Source organism: Heptranchias perlo, chromosome 22 (genome assembly GCF_035084215.1).
Source record: "Heptranchias perlo isolate sHepPer1 chromosome 22, sHepPer1.hap1, whole genome shotgun sequence".
Taxonomy (NCBI): domain Eukaryota; kingdom Metazoa; phylum Chordata; class Chondrichthyes; order Hexanchiformes; family Hexanchidae; genus Heptranchias; species Heptranchias perlo.
This window is the reverse complement of record NC_090346.1, coordinates 20835836-20861940: the sequence shown is the minus strand read 5'-3', so window position 1 is coordinate 20861940 and position 26105 is coordinate 20835836. Positions and strand designations below refer to the sequence as shown.

Below are 26105 nucleotides of genomic sequence, written 5' to 3'. Positions count from 1 at the left end.
ACCCAGATTCCTCTGTACCTCAGAGTTCTGCAATCTCTCTCTATTTAAATAACATACTGCTTTTTTATTCCTCCTGCCAAAATGGACAAGTTCTCATTTTCCCACATTATACTCCATCTGCCAAATTTTCGCCCACTCACTTAAAACCTACCTATATCCCGTTGCAGACTCCTTATGTCCTCTTCACAACTTACTTTCTTACCTACTTTTGTGTCATCAGCAAATTTAGCAACCATACATTCGGTCCCTTCATCGAAATCATTGATATAGATCGTAAATAGTTGAGGCCCAAGCACTGATCCCTGTGACACTCCATGCATTACATCTTGCCAACCTGAAAAGGACCCATTTATGCCTACTCTCTGTTTCCTGTTAGCTAACCAATCCTTTATCCATGCTAATATGTTACCCCTTACACCATGAGATCTTATTTTGTGTAGTAATCTTTGAAGTGGCACCTTGTCAAAAGCCTCCTGGAAATCCAAGGTATACCACATCCACAGGATCCTCTTTATCCACGTTGCTTGTTACTTCCTCAAAGGACTCTAATAAATTAGTCAAACACGATTTCCCCTTCACAAAGCCGTGTTGACTCTGCCTGATTGCACTGAGATTTTCTAAGTGCCCTGCTATAACCTCCTTAATAATAGATTCCAGCATTTTCCCTGTGACAGATCTTAAGCTAACCGGCTGTCTCCCTCCTTTCTTAACTAACTGTCTCCCTCCTTTCTTGAATAGAGGATTATATTTGCTATTTTCCAATCTGATGGGACCCTTCCAGACTCTAGGGAATTTTGGAAAATTAATACCAATGCATCTACTATCTCTGCAGCCACTTCTTTTAAGACCCTAGGATGAAGTCCGTCAGGACCTGGGGACTTGTCAGCTTTTAGTTCTAATAATTTTTTCAGAACACTTTCCCTGATATAAATATTTTAAGTTCATCCCTCCCTTTCACCTCTTGATTCACAATTATTTCTGGCATGTTATTTGTATCCTCTACAGTGAAGACGAACGCAAAATACCTGTTCAATTCATCCGCCATTTCCTTATTCTCCATTATTAATTCTCCAGACTCACTCTCTAGAGGACCAACGCTCACTTTACTTACTCTTTTCCTTTTTAAATATCTGTAGAAACTCTTACTATCTGTTTTTATATTTCTAGCTAGCTTTCTCTCGTACTCTAATTTCTCCCTCATTATTCTTTTAGTCATTCTTTGCTGTTTTTAAATATTCTGTCCAATCTTCTGACCTGCCACTAACCTTCGCGGAATTGTATGCTTTTTCTTTCAATTTGATACTATCTTTAACTTCCTTAGTTAGCTACGGACGGTACGTCCTTCCCCTAGATTCTCTCTTTCTCACTGGAATGTATCTTTGCTGAGTGTTATGAAATATCTCATTAAAATGTCTGCCACAGCATCTCTACTGACCTATCCCTTAACCTAATTTCTCAGTTCACTTTAGCCAGCTCTGTCTTCATGCCCTCATAATTGCCCTTATTTAAGTTTAAAACACTAGTCTTAGACTTACTCTTCTCTCCCTCAAACTGAATGCAAAATTCAATCATATTGTGATCAATGCTACCTATAGGCTCCTTTACAATGAGGACATTAATTTATTTATTCCTGTCTCATTACACGTTACGAGATCTAGAATAGCCTGCTCTCTGGTTGGCTGTAGAATGTGCTGCTCTAAGAAACTGTCCCGAAAGCACTCTATGAACTCATCTTCCAGGCTACTTTTGCCGATCAGATTCTTCCAATCTATATATAGATTAAAATCACCCATGATTATCGCTGTTCCTTTCTCACAAGCCCCCATTATTTCTTCCTGTATACCCTGTCCTACAGTGTGGTTACTGTTCGGGGGCCGATAAACTACTCCCACAAGTGACTTCTTGCCTTTACTATTTCTTATCTCGACCCAAACTGATTCTACATCTTGGTCTTTAGAACTAAGGTCATTTCTCTCTATTATACTCATGTCATCCTTAATTAACAGAGCTACCCCTCCACCTTTTCCTAGCTTCCTGTCCTTCCGAAATGTCAAGTACCCTTGAATATTCAGGTTTCAGCCTTTGTCATCTTGCAGCCATGTCTCTCTAATGGCTATCAGATCGTACATTTTATTTCTGTTTGAGCTGTCAATTCATCCATTTTGTTACAACTGCTATGCGCATTCAGATACAAAGCCTTTAGTGCTGTCGTTTTACTATTTTTGCAACCTCTAGCCTTATCTGCTGGCACACTCTTAAGTTTGCATGCTCTGTCCCTTCCTGCCACTCTCTGATTATCATTTCCCTTATTGCTACCTTGCTCTCTTGCCTTGTCTTTCTTTAATTTATCACATATTCCCTTACTTGATCCCTCAGCTTTGATTCTTTTGCCAATCACCTTAAATCTATGTCCCCTGGCTCTTAACCCTTCCGCCAATCCAGATCCCACATGATTTTAAATACCTCTATCAAATCTCTTTTTAACCTTCCCAGTTCCAAGGAGAACAACCCCAGCTTCTCCAGTTTATCCACGTAACTGAAGTCCCTCATCCCTGGAATTGTTCCACGAAATCTTTTCTGCACCCTCTCTAAGGCCTTCACATCTTTCCTAAAGTGCGGTGCCGAGAACTGGACACAATACTCCAGTTGTGGTCGAACCAGTGTTTTATAAAGCTTCATCATGACTTCCTTGCTTTTGTACTCTATGCTTCTATTTATGAAGCCCAGGATCCCATATGCTTTTTTAACCGCTTTCTCAACCTGCTCTGCCACTTTCAATGATTTGTGCACATGTTCCCCCAGATCTCTCTGTTCCTGTACCCCTTTTAGAATTGTTCCCTCTAGTTTATATTGCCTCTCCTTGTTCTTCCTACCAAAACGTATTACTTCACATTTTTCATGCATTAAATTTCATCTGCCACATGTCCACCCATTCCACCAGCCAGTCTATATCCTCTTGAAGTTTATCACTATCCTCCTCACTGTTGACTACACTTCCAAGTTTTATGTCATCTGCAAATTTGGAAATTGTGCCCTGTACACCCAAATCTAAGTCATTAATATATATCAAGAAAAGCAGTGGTCCTAGTACCGACCCCTGGGGAACATCACTGTACACCTCCCTCCAATCCGAAAAACAACCGTTCACTCCTACTCTCTGCTTCCTCTGTTACTTAGCCAATTTTGGATCCATTCTGCTACTGCCCCCTTTATTCCATGGACTTCAATCTTGATGACAAGCCTATTATGCGGCACTTTATCAAATGTCTTTTGAAAGTCCATATAACACCACATCAACCGCATTGCTCTCATTGACCCTCCCTGTTACCGCATCAAAAAATTCTATCAAGTTATTTAAACATGATTTGTCTTTAACAAATCCTTGCTGGCTTTCCCTAATCAATCCACACTTGTCCAAGTGACTGCTAATTCTGTCTCGGATTATCGTTTCTAAAAGTTTCCCCACCACCGAGGTTAAACTGACTGGGCTGTCATTGCTGGGTTTATCCTTACACCCTTTCTTGAACAAGGGTGCAACATTTGCAATTTTCCAGTCCTCTGGCACCACCCCCATATCTACGGATGTTTGAAAGATTATGGCCAGTACCGCCGCAATTTCCACCCTTACTTCCCTCAGCAACCTAGGATGCATCCCATCCGGACCGGGTGACTTATCTACTTTAAGTACAGCTGGCCTTTCTAATACCTCCTCTTTATCAATTATTAGCCCATCCAGTATCTCAACTACATTTTCCTTTACTGAGACTCTGGCAGCATCTTCTTCCTTGGTAAAGACAGATGCGAAGAACTCATCTAGTACTTCGGCCATGCCCTCTGCCTCCATGAGTAGATCTAGTTTTTGGTCCCTGATCGGCCCCGCCCCTACTCTTACTAGCCGTTTGCACACCTACAGAAGACTTTTGGATTCCCTTTTGCCACCAGTCTATTCTCATATTCTCTCTTTGCCCCTCTTAATTCCTATTTCACTTCCCCTCTGAACTTTCTATATTCAGCCTGGTTCTCACTTGTGTTATCAACCTGACATCTGTCATATGCCCCTTTTTTCTGCTTCATCCTACTCTCTATCTCTTTTGTCATCCAGGGAGCTCTGGCTTTAATTGCCCTACCTTTCTCCCTCTTGGGAATGTACCTAGACTGTACCTGAACCATTTCCTCCTCAAAGATCGCCCATTGTTCAATTGCAGTTTTGCCTGCCAGTCTTTGATTCCAATTCACCCGGGCCAGATCAGTTCTTATCCCACTGAAGTTGGCCCTCCTCCAATTGAGTATTTTTACTTTAGAGTGGTCCATGTCCTTTTCCACAGCTGTTCTAAACATTATGATATTACAATTGCTGTTCCCTAAATGTTCACCCACTGATACTTGCTCCACTTGGCCCGCCTCATTCCCCAGAAACAAGTCCAGCAATGCCTCCTTCCTCGTTGGGCCGGAAACGTACTAGTCAATAAAGTTCTCCTGAACACCCTCCAATTATTATAGACAGATTTACGCCAATTTACGTTTTTGACATATTTGGACATCTCTGAATTAGTCCTTGGGTGGCAGTATTGTGCCTAGTAAAGAAAGGAAAAAAACTTGCATTTATATCGCATCTTACCACATCCTCGAGACATCCCAAAGCACTTAAATATCTGGTCCTTATAAATATGGTCTTCAGTGTTGTGGTAAGGATTTCTTCATGTTAACTAGGAATTCCAATCATGCAAAGTTTAGGCCATCTTTTTATAATTGGCTGTACATATGATGCACCAAAACTGTTCCCCGAATTGACCCCTCAAACCCCATACTAAAGATGCTTTCTAGCACAAAATTGTTGCTGCATCCTACGTGCCAAGGTCTATTCTTTCCAAGGCTGTAGCATTCCGTGGCATTCAGGTACCTAGCAGGAACCACCCTGATGTTCAGGGTTTAACCTCATTAGTTGGCATTGCTTCTGTTGCTCCTAATGTGTACAAAGTTTCAAATAAACTGATAGCATCACCTGACTAGACACTCATGATAAGACGGTTCACAGAAAACTTGAAGCCGGAGCCAGCCAATATATAAGAACATAAGAAATAGGAGCAGGTGTAGGCCATAAGGCCCCTCAAGGCTGCTCTGCCATTCAATCAGATCATGGCTGATCTTCGACCTCAAATCCACTTTCCCGTCCGATCCCCATATCCCTTGATTCCCCTAGAGTCCAAAAATCTATCTATCTCAGCCTTGAATATACTCAATGACTAGGCATCCATAGCCCTTTAGGATAGAGAATTCCAAAGATTGACAACTCTCTGGGTGAAGAAATTCCTCCTCATCTCAGTCTTAAATGGTCGACCCCTTATCTTGCAACCATGCCCCCTAGTTCTGCACTGTCCAGCCAGGGGAAATAACCTCTCAACATCTACCCCATCAAGCCCTCTCAGAATCTTATGTTTCAATGAGATCACCTCTCATTCTTCTAAACTCCAGAGAGGAGAGGCCCACGGCTTCAGGGTATTGCTTGAGGGAGACAAAATGTAACCACGACACCATTGCATGTATAAAAATAGCCAATAGGTTACTGGGGCTACATATAAACTCTGAGGAATATCACTGATGAATCTTTGGCTGGTGAAGTAAACTGGGCCTCCTCACTTGTACATGTAGTTTGAAAGACTTGGCCAGAAATTAAGAAAAATAATATTCCTTCCACCATCCTCCCACTGCAAACACAAGGGAATAGGTCAGCATGGACCGATGGGTTGGCAGGAATTGATGAGGGATAAAATACAAGAGCACAGTATCGGATGAACTTAAGTTTCCACTGCTTATGCACCTCCAAAGCTCGCCTGTTCCGCAGTTCCCAAGCAGCAAGCAAGCATACATATTTACACTCTTCACAAGTAAGTGTACAATATTCCTCATCGACTGTTTTTCGATTGGTATGGTCAATGGATCAATTACTAAGTCTTCAGATCACCTTTCATGACCATCTGTGATTGGGAAAACCCAGCAACAAGATGTACAAAATTTAAAAGACAAGCAAGCTTGAAGATAATTAAAACCAGACTTCCACTGAGCCACAATTGAACACTAAATAATAAGCTGAACTTTCAAATTTAGTTCGCACTTAGGAGTACTGTGCTCAGTTCCATATTACAAAAAGGACATAGGGACACTGGAGATGGTGCAAAAAAGATTTACAAGGATGATACCAGAACTATCAGGAAACACTTAACAAGCTGGAGAAAAGATATGGCTGAGAGGTGACCTGCTAGAGGTCTTTAAAATTATGAAGGGCTTCGCTAGGTTAGGCAAAGGGAAGATGGTTCCACTTTTGGAGGAATCCAAAACTAGGGACCATAAATATAAAATAGTCACTAATAAATCCAATAAGGTATTCAGGAGAAACTTCTTTACTCAGAGCAGTTAGAATGTGAAACTTGCTACCACATGGAGTGGTTGAGGCGAATAGTATAGATGCTTTTAAGGGGAAGCTAGATAGACACATGAGGGAGAAAGGAATAAAAGGATATGTTGATAGGGCAAGATGAAGTGAAGTGGGAGGAAGCTCGTGTGGAGCATAAACATCGGCAGAGACCTGTTGGGCAGATTAGCCTGTTTCTGTGCTGTAAATATAGAATCATAGAATCATAGAAGTTACAACATGGAAACAGGCCCTTCGGCCCAACATGTCCATGTCGCCCAGTTTATACCACTAAGCTAGTCCCAATTGCCTGCACTTGGCCCATATCCCTCGATACCCATCTTACCCATGTAACTGTCCAAATGCTTTTTAAAAGACAAAATTGTACCCGCCTCTACTACTGCCTCTGGCAGCTCGTTCCAGACACTCACCACCCTTTGAGTGAAAAAATTGCCCCTCTGGACCCTTTTGTATCTCTCCCCTCTCACCTTAAATCTATGCCCCCTCGTTATAGACTCCCCTACCTTTGGGAAAAGATTTTGACTATCGACCTTATCTATGCCCCTCATTATTTTATAGACTTCTATAAGATCACCCCTTAACCTCCTACTCTCCAGGGAAAAAAGTCCCAGTCTGTCTAACCTCTCCCTGTAAGTCAAACCATCAAGTCCCGGTAGCATCCTAGTAAATCTTTTCTGCACTCTTTCTAGTTTAATAATATCCTTTCTATAATAGGGTGACCAGAACTGTACACAGTACTCCAAGTGTGGCCTCACCAATGCCCTGTACAACTTCAACAAGACATCCCAACTCCTGCATTCAATGTTCTGACCAATGAAACCAAGCATGCCGAATGCCTTCTTCACCACCCTATCCACCTGTGACTCCACTTTCAAGGAGCTATGAATCTGTACTCCTAGATCTTTTTGTTCTATAACTCTCCCCAACGCCCTACCATTAACGGAGTAGGTCCTGGCCCGATTCGATCTACCAAAATGCATCACCTCACATTTATCTAAATTAAACTCCATCTGCCATTCATCGGCCCACTGGCCCAATTGATCAAGATCCCGCTGCAATCCCAGATAACCTTCTTCACTGTCCACAATGCCACCAATCTTGGTGTCATCTGCAAACTTACTAACCATGCCTCCTAAATTCTCATCCAAATCATTAATATAAATAACAAATAACAGCGGACCCAGCACCGATCCATGAGGCACACCGCTGGACACATGCATCCAGTTTGAAAAACAACCCTCTACAACCACCCTCTGTCTTCTGTCGTCAAGCCAATTTTGTATCCAATTGGCTACCTCACCTTGGATCCCATGAGATTTAACCTTATGTAACAACCTACCATGCGGTACCTTGTCAACTGCTTTGCTGAAGTCCATGTAGACCACGTCTACTGCACAGCCCTCATCTATCTTCTTGGTTACCCCTTCAAAAAACTCAATCAAATTCGTGAGACATGATTTTCCTCTCACAAAACCATGCTGACTGTTCCTAATTAGTCCCTGCCTCTCCAAATGCCTGTAGATCCTGTCCCTCAGAATACCCTCTAACAACTTACCCACTACAGATGTCAGGCTCCCCACCGGTCTGTAGTTCCCAGGCTTTTCCCTGCCGCCCTTCTTAAACAAAGGCACAACATTTGCTACCCTCCAATCTTCAGGCACCTCACCTGTAGCTGTTGATGATTCAAATATCTCTGCTAGGGGACCCGCAATTTCCTCCCTAACCTCCCATAACGTCCTGGGATACATTTCATCAGGTCCCGGAGATTTATCTACCTTGATGCGCGTTAAGACTTCCAGCACCTCCCTCTCTGTAATATGTACACTCCTCAAGACATCACTATTTATTTCCCCAAGTTCCCTAACATCCATGCCTTTCTCAACCGTAAATACCGATGTGAAATATTCATTCAGGATCTCACCCATTTCTTGTGGTTCCGCACATAGATGACCTTGTTGATCCTTAAGAGGCCCTACTCTCTCCCTAGTTACCCTTTTGCCCTTTATGTATTTGTAGAAGCTCTTTGGATTCACCTTTGCCTGATCTGCCAAAGCAATCTCATATCCCCTTTTTGCCCTCCTGATTTCTCTCTTAACTCTACTCCGGCAATCTCTATACTCTTCAAGGGATCCACTTGATCCCAGCTGCCTATGCATGTCATATGCCTCCTTCTTCTTTTTGACTAGTGCCTCAATCTCCCGAGTCATCCAAGGTTCCCTACTTCTACCAGCCTTGCCCTTCACTTTATAAGGAATGTGCTTACCCTGAACCCTGGTTAACACACTTTTGAAAGCCTCCCACTTACCAGACGTCCCTTTGCCTGCCAACAGACTCTCCCAATCAACTTCTGAAAGTTCCTGTCTAATACCATCAAAATTGGCCTTTCCCCAATTTAGAATTTTAACTTTTGGGCCAGACCTATCCTTCTCCATAGCTATCTTAAAACTAATGGAATTATGATCACTTGTCCCAAAGTGATCCCTCACCAACACTTCTGTCACCTGCCCTTCCTTATTTCCCAAGAGGAGGTCAAGTTTTGCCCCCTCTCTAGTCGGGCCATCCACATACTGAATGAGAAATTCCTCCTGAATACACTCAACAAATTTCTCTCCATCCAAGCCCCTAATGCTATGGCTGTCCCAGTCAATGTTGGGAAAGTTAAAGTCCCCTACTATTACCATCCTATTTTTCTTGCAGCTGTCTGTAATCTCCTTACATATTTGCTCCTCAATTTCCCGTTGACTATTTGGGGGTCTGTAGTACAATCCTATCAAAGTGATCTCTCCCTTCTTATTTTTCAGTTCTACCCATATAGACTCAGTGGGCAAACCCTTGGATATATCCCCTCTCACTACTGCCGTGATGTTCTCCCTAATCAAGAACGCAACTCCCCCTCCTCTCTTACCTCCTGCTCTATCTTTCCTATAGCATCTGTACCCTGGAACATTGAGCTGCCAGTCCTGCCCCTCCCTTAGCCATGTTTCAGTAATAGCTATAACATCCCAGTCCCATGTACCCATCCATGCCCTGAGTTCATCTGCCTTGCCCATCAGACTTCTTGCATTGAAATAAATGCAGTTTAATCTAGACTTCCCTTGGTCTTTGCCCTGCTTTCTCAGACCATCTGTCCGGTCATGTTCTGTACACTCTCCCTTACTGCCTTTTGTTTGTCACCATTTTATTTCCCACTGTCTTCCTGCATCGGTTCCCATCCCCCTGCCACATTAGTTTAAACCCTCCCCAACAGCACTGGCAAACACTCCCCCTAGGACATTGGTTCCAGTCCTGCCCAGATGTAGACCGTCCAATTTGTACTGGTCCCACCTCCCATAAGAAATAGGAGCAGGAGTAGGACATATGGCCCCTCGAGCCTGCTCCACCAATCAATAAGATCAAGGCTGATCTTCTACCTCAACTCCACTTTCCTGCCATATCCCTTGATTCCCTTATGTTACTATGCAACACCAATGCTGAATTGGTGGAAAATGACTCAAAGTATCACATTTTTCTAGGAAAAATAGATGGCGAAACAACAAACCCAGAGAACTCTATGCAAACGACTTGTATTTTAGTGCATTTTAAATCTAAAATACAGTGACATATCTCCAGATGGCTGCTTGGGTGGTCAAATATTTGTCCGAAAAATATCCTGGATTCTTCAATTTACACTGTTATACATTCTCACAAGTTGGCAGAATACCAGTTCAAAAGACAAAACATAAAGCTTCACTCTCCCCACGTCAGAATGAACCCTTACTTGAAATCAAGTCTGTTCCTTCTTGGTTACAAAAGGAGGAGGAGGCTCTGTCAAAAGATTTACTTTTCACCATGATGGGTTTCACAGGAATGTTGGACTCTACATCTTTTCTTGTCGCTGTTAGAACTCGCTCTTTTCGCTTGCCTGCAAAAAGACGCAATGATGAATAATCTATTCTTAGCTCAAAGCTACCGTACCTTGTTAACATACATTTGAACATTCCAACTGTACAGTTTGACTAATTCCACTCCGCTCTGATTCTTCTCCCTTCACTTTTTCCCTTTCTGAAGGAAGCAAGCATGTTAAAGTACAATATCATAGAATCATACAGTACAGGAGGCCATTCTGCCCATTGTACTTGTGCCAGCTCATTTAAAGAGCTATCCAATTAGTCCCAATCCACTGGTCATTCCCCATAGCACTGCCCTGTAAATTTTTATTATATCACATCATTTATATGATATATTTATATTATAAGCAGCAGTCTTCTGTCAACACCACCCAAATAGCCATCCCTTATGTGTCAACAGGACAGAAAGTACTGATTGGTGTTCAAGGTCCTCAGACCAAGGTTTTAACCTAAAACGTTTCCGGTCAACATGACTCAATGCCTCATAATGTGGTGAAGTTATCCACTGAGCAGTAAGAAATTAGATTATATTTTAAACTGACAACTTTAAGTGAAACTACTCGAATAAAAGAAAATTAGAACTTGGGAACCAACAATGTCAATTTAATGCATCGTAATGGAGAAAAGTTTTTGAAGTGATAAAGTTTAAGAATGCAAAAAAAAAATTTCATAGCATCATAGTAGGTACAGCACAGGAGGCGGTCATTTGGGCCATTGTGCCTATACCAACTCTTTGAAACAGCTATTCCCCCGCTCTTTCCCCATAGCCCTGTAAATTATTTCCATTCAAATATTTATCCAAATCCCTTTTGAAAGTTACAATTGAATCTGCTCCCTTCACTCTTTCAGGCAGTACACTCGCTGCATTAAAAAAAAGTCTCCTCATGTCGCCTCTGGCTCTTTTGCCGATCACCTTAAACCTATACCTTCTGGTTGCCGAGCCTTCTGCCACTGGAAACAGTTTCCCTCTATTTACTCTGTCAAACCTCTATCAAATCTCACCTTAACCTTCTCTATTCTAAGGAGAACAACCCAGCTTCTCCACTCTCTCCACGTAACTAAAGTCCCTCATCCCTGGCACCATTCTAGTAAATCTCTTCCGCACCTCTCCGAGGCCTTGACATCCTTCCTAAAGTGTGGTGTCCAGAATTGAACACAATACTCCAGCTGAGGCCTAACCAGTGTTTTATAAAGGTTTAGGATAACTTCCTTGCTTTTGTACTCTATGCCTCTATTAACAAAGCCCCGTTTCCCATTTGCTTTTTTTAAAAAAAACACAGCCTTCTCAAATAGTCCTGCCACCTTCAAAGATTTGTGTATGTGCACCTTCAGTTCTCTCTGTTCCTGCACCCTCTTTAATATTGTATCATTTAGTTTATATTGCCGCTCCTCATCCTTCCTACCAAAATGCATCACTTCACACTTCTCTGCGTTAAATTCCATCTGCCATGTGCCTACCCATTTCACCAGTCTGTCTATGTCCTCCTGAAGTCTGTTACTATCCTCCACATTGTTTACTATATTTCCAAGTTTCGTGTCATCTGCAAACTTTGAAATTATACCCTCTATACCCAAGTCCAGGTCATTAATACATATCAAAAACAGTGATCCTAATACTGACCCCTGGGGAACACCACTGTATACTATCCTCCAGTCTGAAAAACAACCGTTCACCACTACTCTCTGCTTTCTGTCCGCTAGCCAATTTTGTATCCACGCTGGCACTGTCCCTTTAATCCCATGGGCTTTCATTTTGCTAACAAGTCTATTACGTGGCACTTTATCAAATGCCTTTTGAAAGTCCATATACGCATCAACCGCACTACCCTCATCAACCCTCTCCATTACTTCATCAAAGATTTCAATCAAGTTAGTCAAATACAATTTTCCTTCAACAAATCCGTGCTGACTTTCATTTATCAGCCCATATTTTTCCAAGTGCAAATTAATTTTGTCCTGGATTATTGTCTCAAGGTTTCCTCACCGCTGGCATTAGGCTGACTGGCCTGTCATTGCCGGGTTTATCCCTCTCCCCTTTGTTGAACAGGAGTGTAACATTTGCAGTCCTCCGGCACCATCCCCATATCCAAGGAGAATTGGAAGATTGTGGCCAGAGCCTCCGCAACTTCCACGCTTACTTCCCTCAGTAACTTAGGATGCATCCCATCTGGACTGGGTGACTTTTCTACTTTGAGTACTGCCAATCTTTTAAGTGCCTCCTGTTTATCTATTTTTATTCTATCCACTATCACTACTACCTCCTCCTTTTCTATCTCAGTTTTCAGCAAGTGCTTTTCATCCACTCCTACTAGTTCAATTATACATTTCAAGATAATTTCATAATGTTAAATTTAACCAACTTTATGTTGTCAAGAGTTATTGATCAACAAGTAGTTAGAATGGAGGAAACAGTGTAGGAGTTAAGGGCAGTTTCTCAGAGTGGTTGGAAGTGGGTAGTAGTGTCCCACATGATTATGTTCTGGGACTGCTTCTGTTCATTGTGTACACCAATGATTTAGATGAAGAGCTAGAGAAAGTGCTGTCCAAATTTGTAGATGATAAAATAAGAGGCATAGTAAATAATTCTGAGGACCAAAGGAAACTGATCGTTGGTGGAATAGGCAAAAACGTGGCAGATGGAATTCAATATTAAATGTGAGGTTGTACATTTTAGTAGAAGAGATAAAAGTGATAATTACACTTTGATTGGTAGAAGAAAAAAGACTCCATTTATGTAGTGCCTTTCATGACCCCAGCACTTTACAACCAATTAAGTACTTTTAAAGTGTCGTCACTGTTGTAATGTAGGAAACGCAGCAGCCAATTTCCGCACAGCAATGTCCCACAAGCAGCAATGAGATAATGACCAGGTAATCTTTTTTTTAAAAAAGTGATATTGGTTAAGGGATAAATATTGACCAAGACACCGGGGATCCCCTGCTCTTCTTCGAAATAGTGTCATGGGATCTTTTACGTCCATCGGGGAGGGCAGACCGGGCATCGGATTAACATCTCATCTGAAATACGGGAAGAGGTATAGAATATAAAAGTCGAGATGTAATGGTGAATCTATATTAAACCTTAGTAAGACCACAGTCAGCTCTACACTCTAGGAATATTGTTGAGGCAATGAAATGGTACAGCATAGATTCACTAGAATGCCGTTTGGTATGTGCAAATACAAAAATGAAGACAAACTAAAATAAGTGGGGCTGTTTTCATCGTAACAGAGGAGATTATGGGGTGATTTAAAGAGTTATTTAAAATTATGAAGGGATGAAGCCGATAAGACTCTTTCCAGTGAGTGAGGGACCTACAATGAGAGAACATAGAAATAAGATTAAATGTGAAAGATTTAGGACAAAGAGCATGAGAATTTTTTTTTACGCAGGTGGTTGAGAGACTGTGGAATGCAATACTGATGTTATTGATTGAAGCTGAGACCATTTCAATATTTAAGAATAGGTTAGATAGGTTATTGAAGGAAAGATAATTAAAGAAATATAGGAACAGAACGGGCACATGGGGTTAAGACTATTGCTCATGTGGAGGATAAACATCAACATGGACTGGTTGGGCTGAACAACCTGTTCTCGTGTTGTGATTTCGATGCAAAATAGACAGTTACAATATAATACTTCTAAAATGTCTAATTTAAAGAAGAAATTTGAATGTAGATATATTCAGAGGACCTTAAAAAGCACAAATAATTATTTTTTAAGCTTTGTTCCTTCAGTTGCATTCTTCTTGTTACTGCACTTCCTTAAACCAAGAGGTCAGCAGAGTCTGGACTATATAGGGGTCCTCACTCTACTTTCTCACTAAAGGCATATTACTGCAAGACATGTCTGATGAAGGACTTCCTCTGTCCCTTCTCCACAAAATCCTCTCCCTACAAGACAAAACACTCTTACCACTCTGTAGCAACCAAAACTCACCCATTGAGGAGGAACTGAATTTGAAATTCAAAACAGACCATTCCAAAGTAGTGCTCTACTACTACAGACAATGGACCTTAACTTAAACAAATGAGAATCACTAAATTCCTATTGGTTTATTGATTTAGTGCAAAAAAATACATTACAAAAAACATCAATAGTTACTTCAGCAACTTAAAAAAAAAAGCTAACTAAAATAATCCAATTCTTGCACATTGCTGCTAGTCTTTCTGGTGCGGATTCTTTAAGTCTTCTCTGTACATCATGATGTTTTATATAACAAATTCAAAGTTCTAACTCTTTCAGAAGTTGGAATAATCAGAATGTATCTATTTTTCTGCATCAATCATATAGCCCATATATGGATACTGCATGTTATTTTATTGAGTCATTAGGGTGAGTTTTAAATTTGTCTGGCATGATAGAATCCCTGCAACATGTTCTTTAGATGGCTTGAGTTCATCATTTTCTGAAATAGCCTGGGCTACCCAGAGTCACAGTTTAGAACACAATGATGATTAGGGATTTTATATATATAAATTGAATGTTATGGTTATTCTGCAAGACATGAGTGACAAATTGCAAATAAATTGGCGACCCTTCCTCATGAGTGAAATAAGCATGGTTACTCAACTTTATTTACCAGACGATACATACATGTGCACAACTCATATGGGATGGCTGAAATAAAAAAAACTTTCATGTTATGAAGAGTTCCAATATGTCAAGAATGTTGTTGTTATGGCATCTAGGCATGCTGCAGAATGCTTAAGCAGATAATAATCATCAGAATCATCAGTAGTTGTTTGAAAAAGAAAAAGAAAGAATGTCTCAGTATATTATCCAACACATTGGCGGATGTTTTTGATTCTATTTTTGTTTAGTTGATATTTATGTGGGTTTAAAATCACAACAAATGGAGGAAATTTAAAAGAAAAACAAAGCAATCATCCTCAGTAAAGAGAAACAAGTTGACGTTGAGTGTATATCTTTCATCAGAACTGCAAACATCAAGATAAGCAAGCATTTTAGTAAGACTGGAAAAAAATAACACGTAGCAATGGAACTTATAGGTTGCAGGACCTGCGAACTGCTTAATAGAAAACTGTTAGATGATGTAAAAGATCAACGGAGGCATTGGAAAGACATTAAAAGAACATGCAAATAGTTAAGAGGGTGAAAAGACATGGGGATGCCCCACAATCAAAAATGGGAGAAATTGGAAGAGGGAAAAAAAAGCAAATGGAGAAGGTTTGAAATGAAAACAAAAACGCCGGAAACACACAGATCTACCAGTTCCAAGGAGAGGGGAAAAACAGGCCAACAGCATGGGCGCAGATCCTCTGGTTTTGTATTTATGGTTCAGTTTCGTTTGTACTGCCTATATTCCAGAATACTAGCTCACAGTGACAGAGGGGAGCTGCCATGATTACAGATAGCCCTTGTTGATGATTAGAATCATAGAAAATTTACAGCACAGAAGGAGGCCATTCGGCCCATCGTGTCCACGCCGGCTGATAAACGAGCCGCCCAGCCTAATCCCACTTTCCCGCATTTGGTCCATAGCCCTGCAGGTCACGGCTCTTCAGGCGCACATCCAGGTATTTTTTTTAAAAAATGAGTTGAGGGTTTCTGCCTCTACCACCCTCTCAGGCAGCGAGTTCCAGACCCCCATCAGCCTCTGGGTGAAAAAACTTTTCTTCATTTCCACTCTAATCCTTCTACTAATCACCTTAAATCTATGCCCCCTGGTTATTGGCCACTCCGTTAAGAAAAATAGATCCTTCCTATCCAGGCCCCTCATAATTTTGTACACCTCAATCAAATCACCCCTCAGCTTCCTCTGTTCCAAGGAAAACAACCCCAGCCCATCCAATCTGTCAATGCGGGGAGGGGTGAGTGGGACGGGAAGATAATTGGCAAGATTATACCCCAGTGGACACGCTGGGCGGGAAAGTCGGTGAGAGAGTAGGATTGAGCAGTTGGGATTGCTGCTTGTAAAGAGAGCCCTTCGGAGGATGCCAAGAGAGGCACAGAGGGAAGCTGCAGGCTTATCTAAGAGGGAGTCAAGCCTGGGACTGCAGCAGGAGAGCAGGAAGGTCAAGGAGTGCTGAAGGGAAGCAAAGGAGGAGGTCATTCAGCCCATCGTGTCTGTGGCAGCTCTTTGAAAGAGCTATTCAATTAGTCCCACTCCCCTGCTCTTTCCCCATAACCCTGCAAATTTTTCATTTTCAAGTAAAACTAACAGCAAAAAGTAAAGACTGAGGGGTGACCTAATAGATGTCTTTAAAATTATGAAAGGGTTTGAAAGCATAGATGTAGAAAAGGTGTTTCCACTTGTGGTGGGGGTGTGGGGCGGGAAGGAGGAGTCCAAAAACTAGGGGTCATGAATATAAGATAAATCACTAATAAATCCAATAGGGAATTCAGGAGAAAGTTCTTTACCCAGAGAGTGGTTAGAATGTGGAACTTGCTACCATATGAAGTTGTTGAGGCGAATAGCATAGATGCATTTAAGGGGAAGCTAGATAAGTACATGAGGGAGAAAGGATAGAAGGATATACTGATAGGGTTATATGAAGTATGCTGGGAGGAGGCTCGTGCGGAGCATAAACACCGGCACAAACTAGTTGGGCTGAATGGTCTGTTTTTGTGCTATAAATTCTATGTAAAAAGTATATATCCAATTCCCTTTTGAAATTTACTACTCAATCTGCTTCCACCACCCTTTCAGGTCGTGCATTCCAGATTGTAACAACTCACTACATAAAAAAAATTCTCCTAATTTCCTCCTTGATTCTTTTGCCAAATATCTTAAATCTGTTTCCTTTCATTATCAACCCTTTTTGCCAGTGGAAACAGTTTCTCCCTATCTACTCTATCAAAACCCTTTGTAATTTTGAACACCTCTATTAAATCTCCCCTTAACCTTCTCTGCTCTAAAGAGAACAATCCCAGCTTCTCTAGTCTATCCACATAATTGAAGTCCCTCATCCCTGGTACCATTCTAGTAAATCTCCTCTGCACCTTCTCCAAGGCATTCACATGTTTCCTATGGTGTGGTGCTCAGAATTGAAAACAATACTCCAGCTGAGGTCTAACCAGTGATTTATAAAGGTTTAGCATAACTGCCTTACTTTTGTACTCTCATGCCTTTATTTATAAAGCCCAAGATTCCGTATGTATTTTTACCAGCTTTCTCAACTTGGCCTGCCAACTTGTGTATGTGAATCCCCAGGTGTCTCTGTTCCTGCGCCCCCTTTAAAATTGTACCATTTTGTTTATATTGCCTCTCCTCATTCTTCCTTCACACTTCTCTGCAATAAATTTCGTCTACCATGTGTCTGCCCATTTCACCAGTCTGTCTATGTCCTCCTGGTCTGCTACTATCCTTCTCACTGTTTACTACAGTTACAAGTTTTGTGTCATCTGCAACCTTTGAAATGTTGCCTCCTATAGCCAAGTTCAGGTTATTAATATATATCAAAAAGAGTAGTGGTCCTAATACTGTATACTTCCCTTCAGTCTGATAAATGAGTGAGAGGTTCAACAGAGTGAGAAGTGAATTGCTTGGGAGTTGAGAACAAGGTAATTTAGTATCAGAGGGAGTCCCATTCATCTGTACTCTTTCAGCTGCTTATACCCTTGCAGTTTTCTGTACTCAGTGTGTTTTTGCCTCTTTTTTCCATACAAAGGACACTTGAACACTTCAAAATATCATGGCCACCTCCAGAGTGGTGCCTAGAGGAGAACGTCTCCGGTATGAAATGTGTAACATGTACACATTTAAGGTACATTTGGGAAGAGAGGGAGTTGATATTAGACACTGCAGTTCGTTTACGTGCTCGAAATGTGTAGAAATTGAGTCTTTAAGCAGGAGATCCGTAACTTAAAACAACAAGTAGAATACCTGAAATATCTGGTGGATTTTGACGACTTCCTTAATCAGACAACTGGTAAGTCCATTTCTCCACTTAACTCCACTTCTTTCTGTACTTTGGATTGTACTCATGCCTCAGAGACCAGCTTTTGCACAGGAAGAGACAGATTCTGATATGCAAGCCAGCAACCCATTGCAGCCACACTCGTCAGGACAGCCCATGTTACCACCAAGAAAACTAAGCAAGGCAAAGCAGAACAGAAAGGCACATTCACAGAAAGAGAGACAGGTGAGACAGAGGGCTCAAGTCATCAGAGACTCTAATGTGAGGCACACTGACACCACGCTGTGCAGAGGCAAGGCTTTGTCCTGTGCAGTTTTGTGTTTTCCGGGAGCTAAAGTTACACGACAGAGCAGATGACCTGATGAAAAGTAAGAAAGATGGAACGATAGTGGCTTTGCATGCGAGAACAAATGATGTGATAGATAAAAAGTCCTTTCTCTTGCAAGACAACTACAAGATGTTGGTTCATACACTAAAGGACAAGGAAGCAAAATCATCTCTGGCCTTCTTCCAGTGCTACTGGGTTCTGCAGAAAGGAACAGCAGAATCATCGGACTCAACCTGCGGATTGAAGAACTATGCAAGAGGGAGAGACTTACTTTTATAGACAACTGGGGAATTTTTCAAAGGATAAGCTTTTTAGGAGGGATGGGCTCCATCTTAATTTTCTGGGTGCACAGATGTTGGCCGAGAATTTTAAGGTAGCCTTTGGGAAGCATTTAAACTAGTTGAGCCAAGGGTTAGAATGGGTAATCCAGCCAGTAGTTTTACTGGGGTAAACAGCACGAATAGACTACCCAAATATTCTAACGGTAAGGAACAGAAAAGGAATGGTACCCAGAGTCAGCTAACTGATAGATCATTGAAATGCTTCGATGCTAATGCAATAAGTCTTAGAAATAAACTGCTGGAACTACAATCTTACGCAGCATTAGAAAACTCAGATGTTATAGGTGTTACTGAGACATGGCTAGATTTAAATGATGGTGCCGAACGCCATATTCTGTTTTAGGAAAGACAGAATCGGTCGGAATGCAGGAGGTGTAGCCTTATTTGTAAGAGACAATCTGCCTGTTGGGGCAACAGATGTTAGCACATCAGCAGCAGCTAAGCTGTTTGGATTCAATTAGTCCAAGCAAATGGTCCTAAGTTTATGATTGGCACCTGTTATAGACCTCCAGGATAGACAACCCTAGCTGATGAGGAACTGTGTTCACAAATTGCCATGGCTTCTGGCCTGGGCCTTTTTTGATGGATCAATAAGGGTGACACTGGGTTGCTCCAGGAATCATATAAACTCCCTACCCATATTCACGGCCACCACCTCGACCTGGCCACCTCACGTGGCCTCTCTACTCCCATCGTGTCACTCACGTACTCCTTCCTGTTCTTCAGCCTCTGCTGGCCACAACAATAGGTAGAAATTCCCAAAGTCCAAATGAACAGAAAGCAAAAGCAGTCTTCCAAGAAACCAGCAGTGCAGTGCACCCACATTTTCAGGAAAAAACAAATCATCTTCTTCCTCCCTCTCCCCTCCTGGTCCTTCTCTAGTCTTTCCTGGGTCCTTCTTGGATTTTTCCTGCCCTCGAGACTTGAGGCCTGGTTTGGCTTTCCTTTCCTTCTTTTCCTTTTTTCTGCTTCTTCAGAGCTCAGCTACAACTTCTCTCTACTGGAGAGTAGCTGAGACTTTTGTGGACACCATCAATGATTATTTCCTTACACAACATGTTGGTGAGGCAACTAGGGATAAACAAATTCTAGATCTGGTTTTTAGCAGTGACCCTAGTACTATATTAAAACTCCATGTGGGGGAACACCTGGCCAGCTCTGATCATAATATAATTAGGTTTAATCTTATTGGCCAATCTAATGCTAGTCCCAAATTTTAAGGCGGCTAACTTTACAAAAAAATCTGGCAAAAGTTGACTGGGCAGCTCTACTAGATAGGCAGTCAAGTACTGAGGACAAATAGGTTCTATTTAAAACCACTCAAACATAATGAAGCCACCTATGTCCCAATGGTTAAAAGGGCACATGGTGAAACAAAACCATTACAGTTGACGAGGAATGTACGGAGGCAAATTTGATTGAAACAGAAGGCATTCTGCATACTAAAGGCATTTAACTCACAGGAGAACAGGGAAAAGTATCGCATGCAATTAAGGGAGACAAAGACAGCCATAAGATTAGCCAAGAGATCTCTGGAAAAGATGGTGCATAATTGTGGCAGTAATAGCAAAAGCTTTTTCAGCTATGTCTGAAGTCAGAAGACCATTAAGGTCCACGAAAGGATACTGTAAGGCAGATTCAAACTGATTCTCAGGTAATGGCAGTGTTGCTAAATATCTATTTTGCATCAGTCTATACTCCTGTAGAGGATGCTTATGTTCCAGATGAGGGGTGCACAGTATTGAATAGCATTATTATTAAAATAGATAGTAATGTCATCTTGCATAGATTAGGAAAGCTCAAAATTGATAGGGCTCCAGGTCTGGATAATATCCATCCAAAGGTGATTAGAAAGATGGGACAGGTGCTCTGTGAGCCCCTTGCCCGTATCTTCAATTATTCAACAGAGTCCAATGCCTTAGACTGGAACCTAGCTCACGTAGTTCCTATTTTCAAAAAAAGGGAACAAATCAGAGCCAGGGAACTGCAGGCCTGTCAGCCTGACATCCATTATTGGGAAGATGCTAAAAGGGATCATAAGAAATGCCCTTTATGATCACTGGGAAAGGGAAGGGGCCATTCGAAATTCACAACACTGCTTCCGAGAAAATAGATTGTGCCGTATAAATTTGATAGAGTTTTTGAGGAAGTCACCAGGGTAGTGGATGAGGGAAATCCAGTAGACAATGTCTACCTGGACTTTCAGAAAGCCTTTGATAAAGTACCTCACACTAGGTTATTTCACAAGATAGAATCTTGTGGTATCAGTAGAAATTTGAAACGCTGGATTAGGAATTGGCTCCAATCCCACAGCCAGAAAGTTGTAGTTAATTGATGTGGTTCAGCTTGGGGACGTTACTATCCCCCAGGGATAGGTTTTAGGCCCACTACTCTTCACTGTCTTTATTAATGACCTAGACTGGGAGTATGGTCAGTAAGCTTGCAGATGACACCAAAATCTGTGCAAGGGTTAAGACAGTAGAGGAGTGCAATCAAATCCAAAAAGATTTAGATGTGCTAGGGAGTGGGCCACACAAAGGCAAATTGTGTTTAATTGAGGTAAGTGTAGTGTCATGCATGTTGTTAGGGCCAACACAGAATACACATATCATTTGCAGGGAACAATGCTGAAGGAGGTTGAAAGAGAAAAAGATTTTGGTGTTATTGTGCACAGATCACTGAAGGTTCATGACCAATGTAGAGAAAGGATATTGGGTTATATTATTAGAACCACACAGTATAAATCAAAGGACACCATTTTGACACTATATAGGTCGCTGGTCAGACCACACCTGGAATACTGTGCCCAGTTTTGGTCCCCCAAGGTGGGTGATATAATGGCCTTGGAAAAGATCCAGAGAGCTAAAAGCTTAAAGAACCTCAGCTGCTCAGATAGGCTCAAAGATCTTGGTCTATTTACTTTAGAGCAGACTTAGAGGTGACCTGATAGAGGTCTATAAATTAATTAAAGGGCTGAATAGCGCCCCTATTGATAGATTATTTCAGTTTAACAGATTTGGGAGGACCAGGGGACACGAGTTTAAACTATGGAAGAGTAGGAATAGACTGGATGTTAGGCGGTTCTTCTTTTCCCAGAGAATTGTGAGCCTCTGGAATACATTGCCGGCTAGGGTGGCGGGTGCTGACTCTCTGTATGCCTTCAAGAGGGAGCTGGACCAGTTCCTGACTGGGGTGCATCATATAGAAGGTAAGTGTCCTTATAGATAACACTTGGTCCATGTGATCACATGGACTAGTTTCGATCATCTGAGGGGATTGAAGAGGAATTTTCCAGAGTATTATTTCCCTTATTGGCCCTGGGATTCTTTTTTTTTTGCCTCTCCCAGGAGATTAAATGGCTGCGAGGGTGGGTGTGAAGTTGGGGGGGGGTGGGGGGTGGGGGGTGAGGTGGGGAACGATGGAAAGAAGTGTTTAGCCATGCTGGTCCAGCCATCATGATGTGGGGCAGGCTTGATGGACCAGCTGGTCTTTTCCTGCCCGTCAATTTTGTATGTTTGTATAACAAACGTTCACTACTACCCTCTACTTTCTGTCTCTTAGCCAATTTCGTATCCACGCTGCCACAGCCCCTTTAATCCCATGGGCTCCAATTTTGTCAACAAGTCTATTAAATGGTGCTTTATCAAACACGTTTTGAAAGTCCATATACATATCAACTGCACTACCATCATCATTATTTCATCGAAGAACTCAATCATGTTTGTCAGACACAATTTGCCTTGAACAAATCCATGTTGGCTGTCATTTATTAACCCATGCTAATGCAAAGTACTCATTCAGCACCTCAGTCATGCCCTCTGCCTCCACAAGATGATTTCCTTTTTTGTCCCTAATTGGTCCCACCCTTCCTTTAATTATCCTTTTACTTTTTATGTTTATAAAAGACTTTAGTGTTCCCTTTTATGTTATCCGCTAATCTTTTCTCATACACTCTCCTAGCCCCTCTTATTTCCTTTTTTAGTTCTCCTCTGCACTTTCTGTATTCTGCTTGATTTCTACTATATTATGAACCTAACATTTATCATCAGCTTCCTTTTTCTGTTTCATTTTAATCTCAATTTTTTAAAATCATCCATGGAGCTCTAGCTTTAAATGGACTTCCTTTCCCCCTCATGGGAATATGTTTACTCTGCACCCTAATTATCTCCTCCTTGAAGGCCACCCATTACTCATTTACTGTTTTACCTGCCAATCTTTGTTTCTAATCCACCTGGGCCAGATCCCTTTTCAACTCACTGAAATTAGTCCTTTTCCAGTTGAGTATCTTCACCCTTGATTGTATCTTGTCCTTTTCCATAACTACTTTATACCTAATCATATTGTGATCACTCCTTCCAAATGCTCTCCCACTGAAACATGCTCCACTTCATTACCCAGAACTAGATTTGGCACTGCTTCCTTCCTCGTTGGGCTAGAAACATAATGATCAAGAAAATTCTCTTGTACACATTTCAAGAATTCCTCCACGTCTTTGTCCTATAAACGCTTCAATTTAGGATAATTGAAGTACCCCATTATCACTACTCTATTGTTTTTAGATCTTTCTGAAATTTGCTTGCAGATTTGCTCCTCCATCACCTACCCAATATTTGGTGGTCTATAGTATACACCCAGCAGCATAACAGCTCCTCTTCTGCGCCTTAACTCTCTAACCAAATAGCTTCTGTCTTTGAACCCTCATGCACATCATCTCATTCCAGAGCTATAACAGAATCTTTGATCAATATTGCCACCCTCCTTTTCTCCTTCCCTATTTCTCCAGAAAACATCGTAGCCAGGAATGTTTCATTCTGATTCCTGTCCTTGTTTGAGCCAGGTCTCCGTTATTGCCACTATATTGTAACCCCATGTGGCAACTTGTGCTGAAGCTCACCAACTTTATTTGTCCCCCTCCGTGCATTTACGCACATGCACTCCAAACCCGCCTTAGTCTACATTTAATTTCTTCCCTGTTTGAACCCCTCCTCTTTCTGGACTACTACTTATTCGAATGCTGTTTGTCTATCCCAGTCCTCTATGCACCTTGTTTCTCCTCTCTGATGCTTCATCCTTGTTCCCATTCCCCTGCCAAATTAGTTTGAACCCTCCCCATATGGGGGATAAATATCACATATCAAAAATTCCATTTGGTCTATTGGTCCATTTGGTCTATTTGGAAATTACATTTCAATTGCCACAGCAGAGGAAAAAGTAGCAATAAAAGCCCTGTAGGGTACAACAGTCATGAACCATCTCATCAGACCCTACTCTGTGTTTTGTCTGCTGTCTGGCAGACAAGGATGATATTCAGGGTTGTGCAATTCCCCCAGATTGCAGCAAAGAAATGCAAGTCTCAATTGTGGTGCAACCTTGCTGTCTTTCTCATCTCTCCTCCTCTTCCTCTCTCTCGCACATAAACCTCCAGGATAAACACTTTTGGGATATCTACCAGCTGGAGATGTTTGCATAGACTGGGCCTGGAGATTTACATTGCATCGTCTGCACCCTCCTCCTGTATGCCTACTCCTGATTTTTCCTCTCCCCCCTCCAATTCAGAAGGGCCAAGACCATGAAGAACGGAAAGTTGCTGATTTCTCTTAAAAAGTTTCCACATCCTACTAAATATTCTGATTTACACTCCACCCCCACCTCCTGCACCCAGTGAATGTCCCATAACGCTCTGTATCTGTGTATACAATGTGACACACTTATATATTACTCATGTAAACGCTGGGTATTAAAAAGTGAGAACATTGTACTGCAGTTCCTAAGATCATAGAGGTTCACAGCACAGGAAGCCGCAATTGGCCCACCTGCTCTTTGCTAGTTCCAGCTTCATGCTAGGGCAATCCAAAACTAATCCCACTACCCTCCCCTCTTCCTACAGCCCTGTAATATATTAGTGTATTACCACAGGCAGTTAAACAACATGACTGCTTGAAGTGTAAAAAAAATCCCAAATAAAGGTCATATGAAATTATTTTTGGTTCTATACTACAATGTGCTCATTGCTTTAAAAGGAAAAAAACGGCAAAAAGAGTTGATCTAATGAACAAATATTAAAGTACCATTCCAATAAAGCTGTGGAAGCAAACTTTAAACAAATAAACAAGTATGTTGCTTTACAAGAATTCTATAAAATTCTGTTAATGCTGAAATTTCTCAAATCTTAAAAACTTACTTTTTGTACTCGGCCCAAAATCAAGTACTATCAGATCTCCAGGGTGTAGACTGCAGTGTTTAGCCTCTGAGCCCCTCTGGAAAGACTGCTTGTTCAGCTGTAAATTTTCCAGACTCTCTGTTGGTTCTTGAATTTCAATCTGCTCCCCAATTTTATCGTCCTCTAGAGAATCGGAGTCCTCACTGCCAGTGCTCTTCTCGTCATTAAGCTGGAGGTCAGCAGTCTGCTGCAAGCTTCTTCTCAACATCTAATGCAACAGGTGGTACATTAAGTAGAGGGCTAACAAATATAATAATCAGTAAGCTATTAAGATGTTGATCATAATGTCCTTCAGCGATGGGGACCTGCCGCTCCTACCCGGTCTGGCCTACATGTGACTTCAGTCCCACTCTACATGGTTGACATAGGGCAACTAGGGATGGGCAATAAATATGGTCTTGCTAGCAGTGCCCACATCCTGAGAACAAATATATAAAGAATCATTCTTACTGGATCTAAAGTAAAAAATCCTGTGTTATTTAGGACCAATTTTATAATTAAAAATAGTAACTTTAACACAGACAAGTGCAATTTATACACTGTGGATTAACTAGAACTGCCAGCACACACCTTAACATCTTGCATGTTCAGGAGTATTTTTTCACTGCCATCACAAAAGATTTTGTCTGATGTCCTTCCAGGCTTTATGAAGGAAGCCTTTGCTAAGACACAAGAGTTGCCTTCTTTCCTAGAAGATTCTTCAGCAAGATTCTGCAAGAAATTGAGAAAAAGAAAATCTGCAAATATAAAATACACTTTGGAGCAAAAGCCAAAATCTTACATAAAATGTACTCAAATAGGCTTACCACAACATTGGCAGCCTTTAGTTGCCGAGGCTCAACGCTCTGCATTCTCATTCCCTCCCTAAAACCCTCAGTTTTTCCACCTTCCTGTCCTCTTATAAAAGGCCTCCCTTAAAATTTCCACAACATTCACCTGAGGAAGGAGGAAGCCTCCGAAAGCTTGTGAATTTTAAATAAAATTGTTGGACTATAACTTGGTGTTGTAAAATTGTTT

The 26105-nt window shown here is 41.5% G+C and overlaps 1 protein-coding gene across 3 annotated transcripts in view; it reads right to left on the bottom strand.

The window, feature by feature from the left end:
• The window catches only part of LOC137340580 (katanin-interacting protein), a 205922-nt gene that overhangs the window by 121104 nt on the left and 58713 nt on the right, over positions 1-26105 (bottom strand). For all 3 annotated transcript variants that reach the window (XM_068003118.1, XM_068003119.1, XM_068003120.1), the window contains exons 7-9: positions 25659-25799; positions 25050-25296; positions 10188-10331 (exon numbers count right to left, since the gene is read on the bottom strand). In XM_068003118.1, coding sequence (XP_067859219.1) covers positions 10188-10331; positions 25050-25296; positions 25659-25799 — 532 coding nt within the window. The remainder of the gene's footprint in view (positions 1-10187; positions 10332-25049; positions 25297-25658; positions 25800-26105) is intronic.